The 17,370-nt window shown below is 35.0% G+C and overlaps 1 protein-coding gene across 1 annotated transcript; it reads right to left on the bottom strand.

Annotated features, from left to right (window-relative positions):
• Positions 1–3,485: 3,485 nt before the first annotated feature.
• Positions 3,486–14,739, bottom strand: LOC306857049 (LIM and senescent cell antigen-like-containing domain protein 1). Its single transcript, XM_079396704.1, has 11 exons — positions 14,570–14,739; positions 10,734–10,893; positions 9,569–9,635; positions 9,365–9,485; positions 9,037–9,186; positions 8,806–8,956; positions 7,374–7,466; positions 7,212–7,260; positions 6,983–7,058; positions 4,675–4,849; positions 3,486–4,319 (listed from the first exon to the last, which is right to left on the bottom strand). The coding sequence occupies exons 1-10, from the start codon at positions 14,596–14,598 to the stop codon at positions 4,735–4,737; spliced, it is 1,011 nt and encodes a 336-aa protein (XP_079252830.1). The 5' UTR covers positions 14,599–14,739; the 3' UTR covers positions 3,486–4,319; positions 4,675–4,734.
• Positions 14,740–17,370: the final 2,631 nt, after the last annotated feature.

Below are 17,370 nucleotides of genomic sequence, written 5' to 3'. Positions count from 1 at the left end.
AATGCCGGAACCGAACAATGTACAGGACTCCCTGAGCTAGTCGCGTCCATGGCCGTATCTACAGCCCTCACATTTTTACTTTCCTCAACTAAAGTTTGGACGCGTGTCTCTAATTCTGAAATCTTCTCTGTAAGCCTAACTATTTCCCTGCATTTATCACATGTGAATCCCTCATCTCCGACAGAGAGAGATAAACTGTACATGTGGCAATCAGTGCAAACAACAATAGCAGGAGAAGAAGCCATTACTCACTGTGATTGATGAATGATACCAACTTAACTTACCACTGTTGTTTGATGAACTCGTGAAAAACGGAGCGAGAGAGAAATGAAAATGGAGCGAGAAAAAAGAAAACAATAATAGGTGTGAATGGAACCGCGAGTAACAAGCTAGCCAGCTAACGAATGCTAACGCGCTGCACTCGCGGTTTTAAAAGCGAACAATCAAATTAGTTAGATTAGTTTGATAGATAATACCAGAAATATGGTGGGAATTTAGTTATATATTACCACTTTAAACAACAGAGAGTGAAAGTAAGGTAAAGATTCAATAAAAAAGCGGAGCTACAATCACAAACCTCTCAGCAGCACAACAGACAGGAACAGACTGAAGCAATCAATCAGCAACACCGGGTCTACACCGGACGCGCCGCAACAGCAATGACAGTATTATAAATGACTTATAACACCTTCAAATAACCTATGCATGTCTTATAAATTAGCATGGGTCTCTTAAATATATTTATATTTTTTAAATGTGAAAAAGTATAAAAGTTTTAAAATTATGAGAGTTAGAGTATTAGCAGGTACCTTCTTGAGCCACGGAACAACATTCAGGTAAAATGGGCCAATATAAAAAGAGAACAACACAGGTAATTTCAGCTTAGATCATTTTATTTTTAACAGTAAACTGACACTATTGTCTTTAGTGTGCCATTGCAACACCATAAATGTACTTCATTAAATAGAAAGTTGAATGAATATTTAATTAAACAATGCAATTAAAAATGAACTGATCATGTTGTGTGTTTCTGTGCGTTGGTACGGAAGCGTATTGCATTCACTTGAGGAAAAAAAGTGTACTCAGTTTTTCTGAATTAACGAGTTAATTATCTCAGAATTACGAGATAATTTTTAATGAAAAAGTATCTCGTAATTCTGAGATAATTAACTCGTTAATTCAGAAAAACAGAGCAAAAACGTTTTTTCATGAAAAATTATCTCGTAATTCTGAGATAATTAACTCGTTAATTCAGAAAAACAGAGCAAAAACTTTTTTTTCATGAAAAATTATCTCGTAATTCTGAGATAATTAACTCGTTAATTCAGAAAAACAGAGTAGATTTTTTTTCCTCAAGTGAATGCAATACGCTTCCGTACGTTGGTGTCTTTTGTGTGCATGTATTTTTTATACAAGCTTGTATTTTTTTAAAAGACTTAAGATTTTGTATGGATACATATCTAGGCCTATAAATCTATTTTCACCATCAATTTCTGTGTAAAATTGTGTGTGTATGCAGCCCATTTTACTGACATCTTCCTTTCTTTCCCTTTCTCTTCTCTCTTCTTGTCTCTCTGTTTCCTTTCTTCGCCATACTGTCTGCAATACAATTTTTTGAAAGACTGTTAAGATTTTGTATGGATACATATGCCTATATACCTATTTTCACCCTCAACTTCTGTCTAAAAATGTGTGTGTGTGTGTGTGTGCAGCCCATTTTATCTGAAAATTGTGGCTTAACCATCATTTTAGCTTAACCAGCTATTTCTACCTAAAATGACCTTTTTCTCAAAAATCAAAGTTCCTTTTATAAATTAAACTTTTTTATTTGAAAGAACATGTCAAAGCACTGTTTATAAACCTTTGTTTATAAATTGTCTATGTCAGGTTCAATTACCTTACAATTTCTCTGATGAGCTTCATGTAACACTCTGCTCTGCCCGCCTTAAAACACTCAGACCAGTAAAAATGATTGTTACATGTCAACAAGTTTTGAGGCAACAATGCGACATCAGTTATTGTGATTTTCTGTAAAAAGTTAAATAGATATGATGCTACAACCTTATTTGGCCCATTTTACCTGATAACCCATTTTAATCAGATGTTTTCTTTAAAATATTTATTAAAATCAAATTATTTATCTGTTTAATTTTACGAATAATTTATTTTTTTAGGGTAAAATAGGGACAAAGTGGATTTACTTTTAAATTGTAGCATATTTAGATATAAGTTTAGCCTAGCATGTTATTTTGAAGGTAAGGTAAAACTATTCTATAATTTTATACACCCATATTTAATTGCCCAGACTTTAATTTAAGATATGTGATTAGCAACACTGTGAATGCAAATCTGTCTGTCTGTCTGTCTATCTGTCTACTAACAAACAACACTGAAATCTAAATAGAAATACAGAGGAGAACAATGTCTGCGGAGGTTACAGCCCTGCCGTGACATGTATTGTTGAAGATTATCTCTGAGGAAACTGACTAGTCAAATCCACCCTCTTCAATTGCTCTCTTTGAGAACTTTTTGAATGTGTCTCATTGTTCTTTGTCATTTCCTTCTCTCCTTTCATTTGAAAAGTCTCCACAGAGGAAGAGCTGCTCGCAGGGAAATGACGAAATGCTGAGGCCCTCGAGAGCACAGAAATTAGCGCGGCTGAATGTAAATTACTGCCATTGTAAATGATGACAGAGGCGAGGCGAAACCCAGATAATATTTTTCTGCTTTTCTCACTTCTACCGTTGAGCCACAATAATGGAATCAGAGGTATTGTTTCATTTGTACTTAGAAGCACAGCTGTAGAGGGTAAGACGGCGAGTTCAGTGATACTGGGTTGTTTATTCAGTTCAATCCACCTCAGAGCACTTAATATGCGCTGCATCTCTTTTCTTTTTTCAAAATCTTTTGAATGAAACAATTCAACCATGCACTTCAACTCAGTGTAATTATAAAGGAAAACTAGAGAAGGAAGAGAAAGTATTGAAGAGGTTACAGTAGGATTGAGGGAATCTTCCAAATGAAATGCAGCTTTCTCTGAAGACTTCAGCTATAAGATTCTGGTAAGTGTAGCAGCACCACCTGGTGACATATTTCCAAAGTGTCCCCTCAAACTAACAATCAAACCGATGAGACTTTCTTTCTTATACTAACACAAAATATATAGGCCTGTATTTAACACTGTATTGGTCCCTTATTTCGTGCAGTTCAGATAACTTAGAATACTGCATGTGAGTATATAGACTATTTTTTATGGTACTTTATGGTTATGTTTGCCCAAATGACAGTTTTACTAATGAGACTTTGAATTTTATTGCAGTGGAAGTTGGGTCATCAATATAGACTGTTGACTGCAAATACATGTAGGTTGAAGGGTGTTATCTAGAAGTTAGTTTTGCACATTTTTAAGAGTACACATTTAAAGATGACCTTAATAGACATGGACTGAAAAAAAAAAAACAACAAGAAATGGTGAAGACATCAGAAATAGTGCATACTTTAATATATTTTTATATTTCATACAGAACATGGTGATATTTATTATTTAAAAGCTGCCAACAAGCATATTAATACATATTTTGCCAAAATGCATCATTCAGTGAATGCAGACCTTGATGAATTCATAAAGTAGATTTGCAATGGCTTTAAAAATTACTATTAAATAATTAAAATGAAATGCATGACTTAAAAAAAACTAACAAATTGCTAAATGCATAATCAAACACAAAATATGATGCAAATTAATATTAGAAGAAATGTAGTGAAGTTTGCTTTTTGTCTTTTATACTTAAAAATAGATTCTGAAATCAAAGTCAAATCATGTTTAAGTTCAGTCAATTGTTACAAAAAATCATAATTACTGTAAATGTAGATAACAATACACAAGGCACAACTTCATTATATTTGGAGAGAATAAAAGGCATTTTTCTCCAGAAAAATAAGGCAGGCATATCATAAAACTAAACTTCGAAAAAGACAAGGATGTTATGACACAAGACAGTCAACACTGTTCATAAACCTCTTATGTGGTCTAATGTATTGCATATTTCGAGAACACAGCGAGGGCTTTAATAAAGCAAGTAATTTAAGCTGGGGAGGAGATTACACAGCCTCAGCATTTTCAGTTGAGCAAAAAGTTTGGTTTAGAGCTTGTCGTGTTGCTCCAGGCTCATTACATCATGCATTTGCTTCTGATCCCATCTGACAGAAAAATATGAGGCTTGAGCATACATTAAATATCAAATACAACTCTCAGATCAATACATCAAAGCAGGTCCACGGTCAGGACACAGAAAGGGGTCCATCCTTGAGAAAAAGCTCTGAAAGCAATAGAAGTAACAAACGTGCTGAATAATCACTCTGAACAGTGTGAATATAACTAGTATTATCTTTATAAACATGCAAGTACATATACATATATATATATATATATATATATATATACACATATACATACATATACATATATATATATCTCAATAAACAAAATAAAAGTATTTGTTTGGTTTTGGTTGCAAAGTGTTAAGACACAAGAACATCTGTTGGTATGAGACCAAAGAAAATCTGCTGGCTACTATCTGCCATGGAAAAACAAAGTTTAAGCACGTTAGACACACTTCTACAACTAAGCCAAGATAATTTGCGGTCCAGATTTAGTTTGGTCTCTGTTCGTACTTTAAGCACCATAGATGTAACAATTGACCATCCTCTGACTCCCCCTGTGGGCGAGGAGATCTACTTGCGGCCCACGGTCTCCGCCAGCTTCTTAAGTCTCTTCTTCAGCTCCAGAGGAAACTTCTCGTAACATTTTTTACACACCGGCTTCATGTCAAATTCCACAAACTTGTTCCTAAAAACACAAAATTTTGCTTTTAGGAGTGTGATTTTTAACACATTCATGCCTGAAACAATCTACACGTATGCGTCCCATTCTAACTAAAATTATCAAATATTATTTTTGATAATAAAATAAAGCCGAAATAAAATAATGTAATTCAAGTTGAAGTACTAAAATTACTAAAAAATAAAATACAGCTAAATATAAATATTAAAAAGAATAAAATTGACAAAAGCACAAAATAAAATTACTAAAAATAAAATGATCATTGAAAATATTAAAAGCCAGTTTAAAATATTAAATACTATAATAAAACTATAATAAATCATATAATAACATTTTATTAATAACTTAATAAACATTTTGAAGGCAGCGTCATGCATTAATTAGGTCTGAGTTACCAAAAAAAAAAACAATCAATAAAATATTAAAAATATGATCATGCTGAACTAACAAATGAATACTGGAAAATAGAGATGCATCTATATTACAATTCTTGCTGATCACAATAACCAGATTATTATTTTGATGTTATGGCCGATAACTGGCTGATTTTAATTTTAATGTAATTTTCACATTTTATTAACTGAATTGAAAATTTATGTCAGACAAATTAGCTACAATTTAAGTTAAGCATCACAAAAATCTAAAATAAAATTATATTCATTTTTAAAGAGTATTATTAAAGTACTAGTGTTTTCTAAAAGTAAGGCCTAATCCCATTTTTACCCCTTACCCCTACCCCTCTGTTTCGCACATTCACGTGAAGGGGTAGGGGTGTCTCGATTCTCTTTTGGTTGGAGGAGTAGGGGGAGATAGCCCTACGAAGATTTCTCAGGGCCACACTTCAAACGAAGGGGTATGAGAGTTATCTCAGCAAAAACTGGCTACAGCAGCAACATGGCTGCCCGAGCGAACAAAAAGACATAAATGTAAGCATTTTTGCATTAATAAAGATTTTAATGAAACGTAATCATTTGTTTTATTTTGCATTCAATCGTGTATTCATATTTGCGGTCATGTTATTTAAACAAATGTTTGCCAAAAAAAAAAAAAAGTTTGCTAACGTTAAATCATTACTGACGATAGTGCCACAACGTATTTTCATGTCTGATCAGGGCGATAAGCACCATAGACACTGAGGGGGGCTAGTCCCCCCAATAACTAGAAATCGCAAAACATTTTTCTCAAATATGGCCAATTTGAGAGAGAGATGAAAGTTGTGTGTACGTACATCTGTGTATGTCTCTTTACAATGAGTGAGTTTACTTCAAAAACAGATTCAGTATTTAAACCATGTTATTAATAGAAGTCGTGGGGCAGCGTTGACAAGATTCTTTGCTCCAGGATGTGTGAGCAACGCAATCTCTCTGTGTAACGGTACAGTAGAGGTTTTTTTACCCCATCCCTTGCCACTCTGTTTCAAGGGAGAAGGGGAAGAGGTAGCCGTAGGGGTAGAGGTTGATTGGTAAAAATTGATGGTAAAAAACAGGGAACGTAAGCATGCATAATTAAATATCCAATAATGATTAATGATAAAAATACAGGAAAAAGTTGCTGAAAAAAAATGGCTGAAGACACTAACCAATGATAATGAACAAGTGAAGCAGATGAGCATGAAGAAGGAAAAGAAGAGAAAAGGGTTACAGACAGACAGCGATGACTTTCTTTCGCCGTTCGCGAGAGTCACGTTCACGTTTTGCCAAACGCCGCTTCAGCTCTTCCGGCAGGCGTTCATAACAGTGTTTACACAACGGCTTCAGGTCCACCTCCACAAACCTGTCCCTGCAGGGCCACCGTCAGGGACAATGAGGTAGGAAAGAGGAGAAACAAGCGAAAAGGAGGGGAAATTGGATGGAAGATTGGAAAAGGAATGGGTTTGAAGTGGGAAAGAGAAAGAGAAATGGAATGCGGTAGCATTTTGAGAGCGAAGGAGAATAAAATGGGATAGAAGTAGAGAATAAAAGAGTTAGCTGGAGAGAAAGGTTAGTAATGATCCAAAGAAGTACATCACAGCACCCGAGAGAGCCAATTTAAAGGCACTTCTGCACAAATTTAAAAACAGCTACCGAACAATCGCTAAGAGAAAAAGAAAAGAGGACCGATTGTGATATAGGATGAGTACGTGTGTGCAAAATCACTTACTTGAGAGTGAGCTTGGTGTTACAGGTCGAGCACGAGAAACAATTCACACACCAAGCCTTATTCAGAGCCGACACCACTGAGAGAAAACACAAAAACAACTCAAAACAGCAGCACCCCTAGCCATAACAACTGCACATCAACTGCTTTATTTTTTTGTCATTATTATATATTGAAGCTTTAATGGTTGGGAACTAAATGTCAGTATCATGTTCAAGTAAAGAGCAATTACCGTCTCCTTCGATCACACGGTTGCAATGATAACAAACATCACCAAAGAGCTGCACAACAGACAGAATAGATGCTTTAGTCTCACATTAAAAGGTTTCATTATCCACAACACAGCCTTTTCAGATCAAAAGGGTCTTTGAAAGAAGAGCCAGGCATGTGTTACCTGGTTGTAGTGAGTCTCGCAGTAAGCAAGTCCTTTTCTCTCGTAATGACGGTGTCCCAGGAAAGGCTTCTCGCACTTGGCACAGACAAAATGCTGTAGAGACACAAACACACAAGCTGTGAGCATGCCCTTCAAATCTAAAACTACCATTTGAAAGTTTTGATTGATTTTGAAAAAAAAGTCTCTTATGCTCACTAAAGGTGCATTTATTTGAGTCAGTGAGACAGCAGGATTGTAAAATATTATTACAATTTAAAATAAGTGTTTTCCACTGTAATATATTTTAGAATATAATTTATTCCTGTGATGGCAAAGCTGAATTTTTAGCATCATTACTCCAGTCTTTAGTGTCACATTATCCTTCAGAAATCATTCTAATGTGCTGATTTGCTCAATAAATACTTTTTATAATCATCAATGGGGAAAACAGTTGACTAAATATTTTTTTGTGAAAACTGTCAGACTTTTTTCAGGATGCTTTGAACAAAGTTCAAAAGAACAGCATTCGTTTGAAAAATTATAAATGCCTTTACTGTCACCTTGATCAGTTTAGTACATCCTTATTGAATAAAAAAGTTAATTTCTTTAAAAGCCATATCATCCAGCCAATCAACACAGAAAAAAATACTGGTATTATATTGTTTTATTTTGTAATAATTAAAAATATACTTAATTATATGTAGAACTGTCACAATATCAACATTTCAGGAGTCAAAAGCATTTTAGTAGCATGGCAAAAAATAAGCTTTCCTTTTTTTTTTTTTACAACACACTCCTTTAAACAAGTAAATATCAATAAAATATTTGCAAACTAAATATGACAACAGCATGAAACCTTTATTTTTCACTATTTAAGTGTTTTCATTTTTCAAACAATTATTTAGATATGCATTCAGTAATAAAGAAAAAATTGCAAGTAATAGAACAAATCAAACAAACACAAAGAACTACGTGCTTGAAGTTTAGTACTTGATTACTGAAGTATTCAAGTAAACATCCAGAAAGTGTAATATGACTAATAAAATAAATTACCTGGCATAGTTTTCACTGCATGATTATTATATAATACACATTAATGATGCAGTTTGACTGCAGAGAGCTTAATTGAAGTACTAAAGTTATCCAGGTGAGAGCAGTTTCTCCTGTATTATTGTTTGATTACTATTACATAACATAATAGACTGTGGCAGGGCTATTGTACTGCAAGGCCTCATAAACAGAAGCAATATCCCATGTACAGATCTGCTTATATACACTTAATACATAGCGAATTGTGTTCGCATTGATTCCTTGCCAAGGCAGCCATTCTGACCAATAAACATGCAGTTTTTTTTGCATCGCCTAACATCCTTAATTAAATATATTTTCAGAAAAATTATGGTGCACACTGTACTAGAACATAATTTTAAAAATCTAAATAAAATGCACAGACCTCAACATGCCACTGCTTGCCCATGGCATTGACCACACGGCCCTCAATCGGACGCCTGCAGGCTCCGCAGATCGGCACGCCCATCTTATCATGGCAGGGGAGGCAGTAGAGTTCCCCTTTCAACTCGCGAGCATCAGCTGTCAGCTCCTTACTGTAATACACACAACCTCAAATTCACATCATTTACAGTAAATGGACACAGCAGATGGAATCATTTAGTGTCGTACTGACCCACAGTTACTGCAGTTGAAGTGGTCGGGATGGTAGGGGTCGTTTTTGAAAATGAGGGGCTGTTCCTCAATGATGGCGTGACACTTCTGACAGATGTACTTCCCGAGGCCCCGAGCTTTCTCACGGTTATGGCATGGACGGCAGAGATGGCTGGAAAAAGCAGATATGCACATCAGCCAATCAAAACGCTCGAATTGGTTCCATATGCAACCAACTCAAAAGGATGATTCTGGTTGGTAGGACTAAAAATGATAATAATGAAAGATGATCATAGACCAATTGAAGGTATCGCACGTTCACAGTCACCCCTCATTGGCTGTAAACTCACCGGCCAGCGTTCTTCACAAATCCAACATCGGCGAGCACGGCTTGGCAGATATCACAGCAGAAACAGTCAGGGTGCCAGCTGTTATTCATGGCCTTAATCACACGCCCAATTATAAACTCTCCTGTGGAAATATGAGGGGCACAATTCACAATCAGCATAGTCAATAACATCACCTGTTCATATGTTTGTGTGTGTCTCTCTTACCACACTGGTGACAACAGGGAGCAAACAACATCTGGAAATCATGCTCACAGTATTTCCTTCCCTCAAACTATGGACAGAAGGGAGAAAAATCAAACGTAACATCAGCACCAATGGGAATACAAAGTCAATCAATTGCAGACAAAACATACTGTAACTTCCAGAACTTTGAAGAAATGTCTACACTTCTATAAATAAATAAATAAATAAAAAACATAGTTCTGAACTAATAGATATTTATATTATTTACTTATATTTATTTGGGCTGTCAATTTTTTTTGTTAAATTTCAGATATTCAGCGAATTTAAAATAAAACGCTGCATTGGAATTTTAGGTGTCCGTCAGGCTGCATTATCAATGGCGCAGAAGATGCGATGACGATGGGAGTGTTGTTGCATTTGAATGCTTTTTTTAGCCCATCCAGTTGAACCCACTGGATGCAGCGCTGATGATGTTTATGTCAAAACTGAAACCAAGCCGTTAACACAGAAAGCACATTTATCGCATTTTCTACAGGGACGTCTATCACCGTTGCACTCGTGTCTCGCAAAAGAGAGCCACGTGTTTATAAAACCATGTAAAATTAATGTAAGTTCAACTTTTAAAAAACATTTCTCATGACTTCATGGCGGTTTTTCTGCATTCCACTGCATCTCATGTTTTTAAATTAAAAAAATGCTCTTTGTGATTGGTTTTCAGTGTATTAAACTATACTTTCATACATGATGCTTTTTGTTTCTAATTGTTTAAGCTACGTAATTAATTATACATGGTTTATAAACATTATGCACCTTTTTCAAAGATAGTCGTGTTATTTATATTGCTCTGAAGAACTGTGCATTAGTAATATTTTGCTGGATGCGCCCTCAGGAGAGAAGCTAAAAGCTTTTTTCCCCCTTCCAGAAATTATGCCTTTTAAATTCTAATATAATTTGAATATGGATATTTTAGTACAAAATTCAAATTTAGTTTTCAGCCAATTTGACAGCTCTAATATTTATATTGTACAGAAACATTCTAAAAACATTAGGCTACACAACAAATCTAAGTGGACATCAGGGTCTTCCCATAATTTACTCAAAAAAACAAAAAAAAATTAATCTATATTACTCTTTAAACCAATAGCCTTCAAGATTAAATGCTACATGACAGGTTTAATGCAAGTACCTCATAAAAAAGCCCTTCAGGAAACTGCTGGAAACACTGTGCGCAGACGAAGCACTGTTCGTGATACAGTTCGCCGTTGCTGTTGACGATCTTCTCCGCTGGGGCAAATCCGCTTTTACACCGTTCACACGAGGCATTTGCCAGGGCATTGGCCATGTTGCTGTTAGAAACAGATCAATGTCAGGAGAAATGAACAGAAGTGACCATTAGCCTATAGATCTAACACAGCATTACAGTCAGCTTCCTTCAGTAAGAATTCATTTTTTAAAGAAATATTTACTTTTATTCAAGAATGCAATAAAATGTCAGAATTTATAGTAAAAAAAAAAAAAGGGCTGTTCTTTCAAACTTTCTATTCATCAATGAATCATGAGAAAAAAAGAAAAAAACTTTCTACAAATTTATTAAGCTGCACAACTCTTAAATACTGAATGTTGAATGTAAATCAGCATATAAGAATGATTTCTGAAGAATCATATGAGACTGAAGACTGGAGTAATTATGCTGAAAATTCAAGCTTTGCATCACAGGAATAAATTGTGTTTTAAAATACATCCAAATAGAAAGTTTTTATTGTAACAATATTAAGAAAATATTGGTGATTTTACTGTATTTTTTTAAATCAAATAAATGCAGCCTTGGTGAGTAAAGGGCAAAGTATACATCACTTTTTTTACGCGTACACGAGGGACAGCGAATTTCGTAATCAGAATAGTACGCGCATCGCCAAATACTCCGTACGCGCATGTCGCACATGTGCATTTAACTCTCTTGCAGTAATTAGTTTATTCGCAAGGTGGCAACCCTGTCGTGGGGCTATCAATTCACAAGGTGGCCGAAGAAAAACTGCATAAACAGAACAAACCGGAATGTGGGTTAGCTACAGCGACAATGGAGGCCTACATAGAAGAGAGAGATTGTGCGAAGAGGTTAGAAAATATCCTCATTTGTACAAGTGTAGCATGAAAGAATACAAAGATATTTATATGGGTTTTAACTCGTATAAATAGGAGTTAGATTGCGCAAACACTGCCTCGTTAGGACAGAAGAGGTATTGCAATTTGACGCAAAGCGCATGCGTCGAACGTCTGTGTACGGGTACAAGTCAAACGAAGTATACTTTGCAAGGCTGTGGGTACAACTGTATATAAAAAAAAAAAGAGATTTTGAATGGAAGTATATACAACTATGTTTGAATGTTAAGTTGTAGCATGAATTGATTATATATATATTTTATTATAGTGACAAAAAAAATTTCAATTACAAACTGATATATTGGCCAGACAGGATAATCGGAGTGAGCCCATGTTTAAAGGGATAGTTCACCCAAAAATGATTAAATTATGAATAAATAGTGTATAAAAAAAACAAACATCATTTAATTTCTTCAATTATGCATGTGTTTCACTGAATATTATTAAATTGAATTTATATCAGTATCATATTGTAATTTGTCCCCCTGCTCCTGAAAGTGCTTCAAGCTGATATTTCTCCACTCAAAAATCCCATGTAGCACTTTGCAAGATATTAAGTTTCTCCATTTAAGAGTGACCGGGCAAGACTGCAACCAATGTTTACATCATCACACAAACAGAATTAGTCTGCCGTGGCCTGTGGTTACACTGCCAGATGTGATCTCAAATGCCTCATGGCATTTCTCCTCTATGACATCACAAGAGATGTGGCTATTAGGGGATGGGGCATCTTTACAACTTCCCCTCATTCCCTTCACCGCTGTCATGGTGTTTAAGCACACTGATGATTCTATGGCCGTGTTCCTATATGGTGAAGTTGAGCAGAGAAGATCTGCTGGTGTATTAACACAGCGTAAATCAATAAATGGGTCATTTGTGTTAAAGAGATGGAGACTGTTGTATGTCAGTTCTTATTACATTCAAGATCTCACAGAGCAACAGTGGAGGTCTCACACTGCTGTGTGAGGAAGTGGGAGCAGTGCCATCTGTGTGTGTGTGTGTGTGTGTTGAAGGTTTGCTTATGTCTGTGACACACTCCCAGCTTATCCAGCATCTATTTAGAAAGAATATACAGTGGGGTATGAAAGTTTGAAACCCTAAACAAATCATAAAAACAAAACTTTTCATTCCAAATGTCATTTTTTTATTAGAAAAATGCAAGTATTTTCATTAGTGTTCTTAGACTTTAGAACCCCATTCACAAGTAAATATTTATCAGAAAACTTAATCTGAATATTACATAGAATCTTACATGTACTACCGCTTAAAAGTTTGAGATCTATAATTTTTTTTAAGTCTCATAAGTAGTCTAATATGCTTACCCTTATTTTATTTTATTCACTTTTTAACGTCACGCCAGCATCAAGGCTGTTTTCATGGCGATCTCAGGAAAAAAATTATACAAGGTAGCCCATACAATTAAATAAAAGTTATAAAAGAAATTTCAGATCTACACTAGACAAAGATTCTAATATACATTCAGGTGATCATAAACTTACCAAGGCACCATTTAATTTATGTTAAAACAGTAATTGTGAAATATTACTGCAGACAGTATTTGAATATATTTTAAAATGTCATGTATTCCTGTGATGGCAAAGCTGAATCAGTCTTCAGTGTCACATGAGCCCTCATTCTAATATGCTGATTTAGTGCTCAAAACATTTCTTGTTATTATCAATGTTGAAAACCGTTATCCTGCTTCATATTTTTGTAGAAGCCATGATGATACTTTCTTTCAGCATTCTTTGTAAAACAGAGGGATCAACAGAACTGCATTTAAACATAATAAATGTCTTTACTATCACTGTTCATCCATTTAATTTATCTTTACTGAATAAAAGTATTAATTTATTTACAAATAAATACATTGTTACTGACCCAAAAATTGTTCAACGGTAGTGCATATTTTATTAACACTGACATGATAATTGTGATCTTAAGATCTCAGGAAGCAGATTATATCCATGTTTCCCAGAGGATCTGACAGGATCTGACATCAGCACCAACTACACAAAACATCTGAGAAGCTTTTATTTATTTATTTATTCAAATGGAAGAGGATCACAGTTTTCCAGAAACACTGTGCAATTAAATATCACAAATCATATTAATTAAAACGAATAATAATGTATTTAATTTGCTTATAACGTATTATACAGGAAGTTAACTACAGTAAGGCAGGACTTATTTAAACACTTGTGGTGTGTACAATGTCTTTGCAGCGCTCTCTGTGTGTGTGTGTGTGTGTGTGTGTGTGTGTGTGTGTGTGTTTATGTGGTTTATGAGGAATTTGTATAATGACATGGGTATGACAGAGGTATTACAATATGAAGGTGGTTTATGAGGACTCTGCCTATGTCCCCGTAATTCAAAAGGCTTAAAAAACATTGAATGGTGAAAATGTTTTTTGTTTTATTGAAAATCTAAAAATGCACAAAGTCTCCTGTGAGGGCTAAGTTTAGGTGTAGGGTTGGTGTAGGGCAATAGCACACACAGTTTGTTCAGTATAAAAACCATTACGCCTATGGAGAGTCCCCACAAACCACAAAAACCAACATGTGTGTGTGCGTGCGTGTGTGTGTGTGTGTGTGTGTAAAACTCCACTAGGGAGGCTAATTAGCTTAGCATCCGCCCTCTCAACTCAATCCATTGCATTTCATAGTTTTCCCTCCATACCAAAACACAGATTTCACACAAACCGTTTAACAATAGACAAAGAGAGAGGGTGGAAAAAAAGAAAGAGAAGTAAGGTAATAAAGTGATTAATAAAACTGCCGATATCTACAGCATCTCTGGTTAGAGATTTCTCTGTAACATCAAATTAAACATAAAAATCAGTTTCAAACACCGTAACGTTACCTGCCCGTCATCTCTGACACCCCCAGCATCCCCTTCAGCACAGCTTATCCTGAGAGACGATTCAGATTTTATTCGACAACATAAGACGCCTCTCAGATCTGTTGCTTTTCCACTTTTTTTTTTTTGGTTCTCTCTGAGACAAAGATGTTTTTCTGAAAAAACAGACTGTCCTCTCTGCTCGCTCTTCCGGGTCACGTGCTGCTCGGCTGGACTTCTGATTGGTTACATGGATCAGCTCTACAGAACCTTCAAACTTTATTTGGGCACTGTATATAATATAATATCATATCATATAACATAATATTACTTATTCTTGAGACATGGGAAAAACATTTCAGCAATTGTAACTGCTATTAGGTATAAAAATACAAATATTTTCAATATAAGCTTTATAAACAATAACATACTGTTTGTTGTGTTTGTTTTTAAAATAATTTTCTTTGTAATATGAAATATGCTGAACATAACAATGCTAAACACAGATTAATGAGCCCTCTTGCGGTCGTTTCGCGTTAATACGGAACAGTAGTGAAAGCGGCGGAGCAGAGTGGACAGGCTAGAGTCCACAAGAGAAATGAGCTACGCACTTCCTCTGATGTCAGCACTCAGCACGTTCTACTCACTTTCATCAAATAGAGACTTATATGGCCTTGATTCGCGACAGCGCAAAATCCACTCATTTGAAGTAAGAATCCTCAGCCTACGGGTCTGTAAACTTCTTCCGTCTCACTTGATTCAGAAAACAGTTTTATTTAGTCAAATACACACAACATGCATTGTGAAAAGTTAAGTTTTGAAACTATGTTGCAGCTTATATTGCATATCCACCACACGAGGACGCTGTTGCGAACAATGAAGAAAAAAAGACCTTGCACACAGTAAATGAGGAAATACATCTGTGCTTGCTGAAACATCCAAGTAATTAAAATTGCAATATTTCTCTAAGTATATGTGCTATACGGTAACAATAAGCAAAAGTAGGCTATATAAAATATAAATTAATGTGTGTGTGTGTGTGTGTGCGCGCGTGTGTGTGTGCATGTTTATGTGGTTTATGAGGACACAAATTTGTATAATGACATGGGTATGACAGAGGTATTACAATATGAAGGTGGTTTATGAGGACACTGCCTATGTCCCCGTAATTCAAAAGGCTTAAAAAACATACTAAATGGTGTTTTTTTGAAAATCTAAAAATGCACAAAGTTTCCTGTGAGGGCTAAGTTTAGGTGTAGGGTTGGTGTAGGGCAATAGCACACACAGTTTGTTCAGTATAAAAACCATTACGCCTATGGAGAGTCCCCATAAACCACAAAAACCAACATGTGTGTGTGTGTGTGTGTACATTTATAATAATAACAACAACAGTGACTGTAATATATAAAGCAATTCTTGTTATTATAAATGGACATTTATATTTATTTCATTTTTATGTAATTTACATATATACATTTATTGTTATATTATTATTGTTATAATTATTATAAATTTAACATTTTCTTTTAATAGTTAAAAAAAAATCTTAAAATAATTTAGCCTATTATACCATATCATTTATCATTTTGTACAAAGCCATTTACATGATTTTTGAAGGTGATATTTGCATTTTAAGCAGTCCAAAAAAACATTGCCATCATTTGCATTTTCAGCAACAATAAGTCAAGTTGATAAACAGAAACAGCAGTTGATTGGCTACTTCACACACACACACACACACACACACACACACACACAGAGAGAGAGAGAGCGTCTGTGTTATTAATGTGCCCTTATAAAGAGCAGCCGAGTCTAATCTTTCTGTGATGGTTTGTAAGCTATAATCTTGTACACACACAAAAGCTCTTACTGGATTTCAAATCTCTCATTTATACATTATTTTTTGGCCTCTGGGTTCTGCCCTTTAGTCTGAATTCATCACCTCCCGCCGGGTATCGTTGTCATGGATACAGATGGATGCACAAAGGTCCATCTGAAGTTCTGGGTAAGAGAAATGCACGATTCCCTGATTAACATTCAGAGATAAGTAAAAACGGTATAATCACCAAAAGGCCTGATCAAGCTGTGATGTGAGATAAACAGATTTATAATGCTGTTCATCTTAAGGTCATCACTGCTTTAGAAGAGTGTTGAGAGAGACAATCATTCATCAAGTGGAACTTACAGACCAAAGTTCGGTGATAACATTCATCTTGGCAAGCACATATTCGTAAGTATATGCACGCAGTCACTTTTATGATTTCTTGGTATGTCAGTCCTTGTCAAGCTTTTCTTTTGCCTTCTGAGCTTTGAGTGAAATAAGCAACTGTGTTTTGGCATGTGCATGATAAGCTCCCACAGATGGGTTTTATGCTTCACATGGCAGTGAAAGGAATGCTTGTGGTACAGAATATAGATACGAATCAAGATCTCTTCATGAGTGTTTTTGAAATCAACTCAAAAAGGAGTGTAAAATATATACTGACATATCAAATAAACTTTGATGCGTTCATTACAGAAGTTATAAGAGCATCTAATGTATCACATATTCATTTCATATCCAAAACATGATCAATATGTATTCTATTCTATACAAAATAAAAATTATTATTTGGCCCTGTAAATGAAACATCTGGTGTATTGTTTGTGTTAATATATGTCATTTGTTCCTTCAGTTACATTTGTGTTTGCAGCTTTTTCTAAACAAATATGAATCGTACCAAAATGTTCAAATAAAATTGAACCAAATGAGCTAAGCATGATTCATCACATAATTCAGTGGTAATAATCACATAAATCAGAGAAAATATTTACACCTACAGTAC

Source organism: Barbus barbus (genome assembly GCF_936440315.1).
Source record: "Barbus barbus genome assembly, chromosome: 37".
Classification (NCBI taxonomy): Eukaryota; Metazoa; Chordata; class Actinopteri; order Cypriniformes; family Cyprinidae; genus Barbus; species Barbus barbus.
This window is presented reverse-complemented; position numbering and strand designations above follow the sequence as displayed.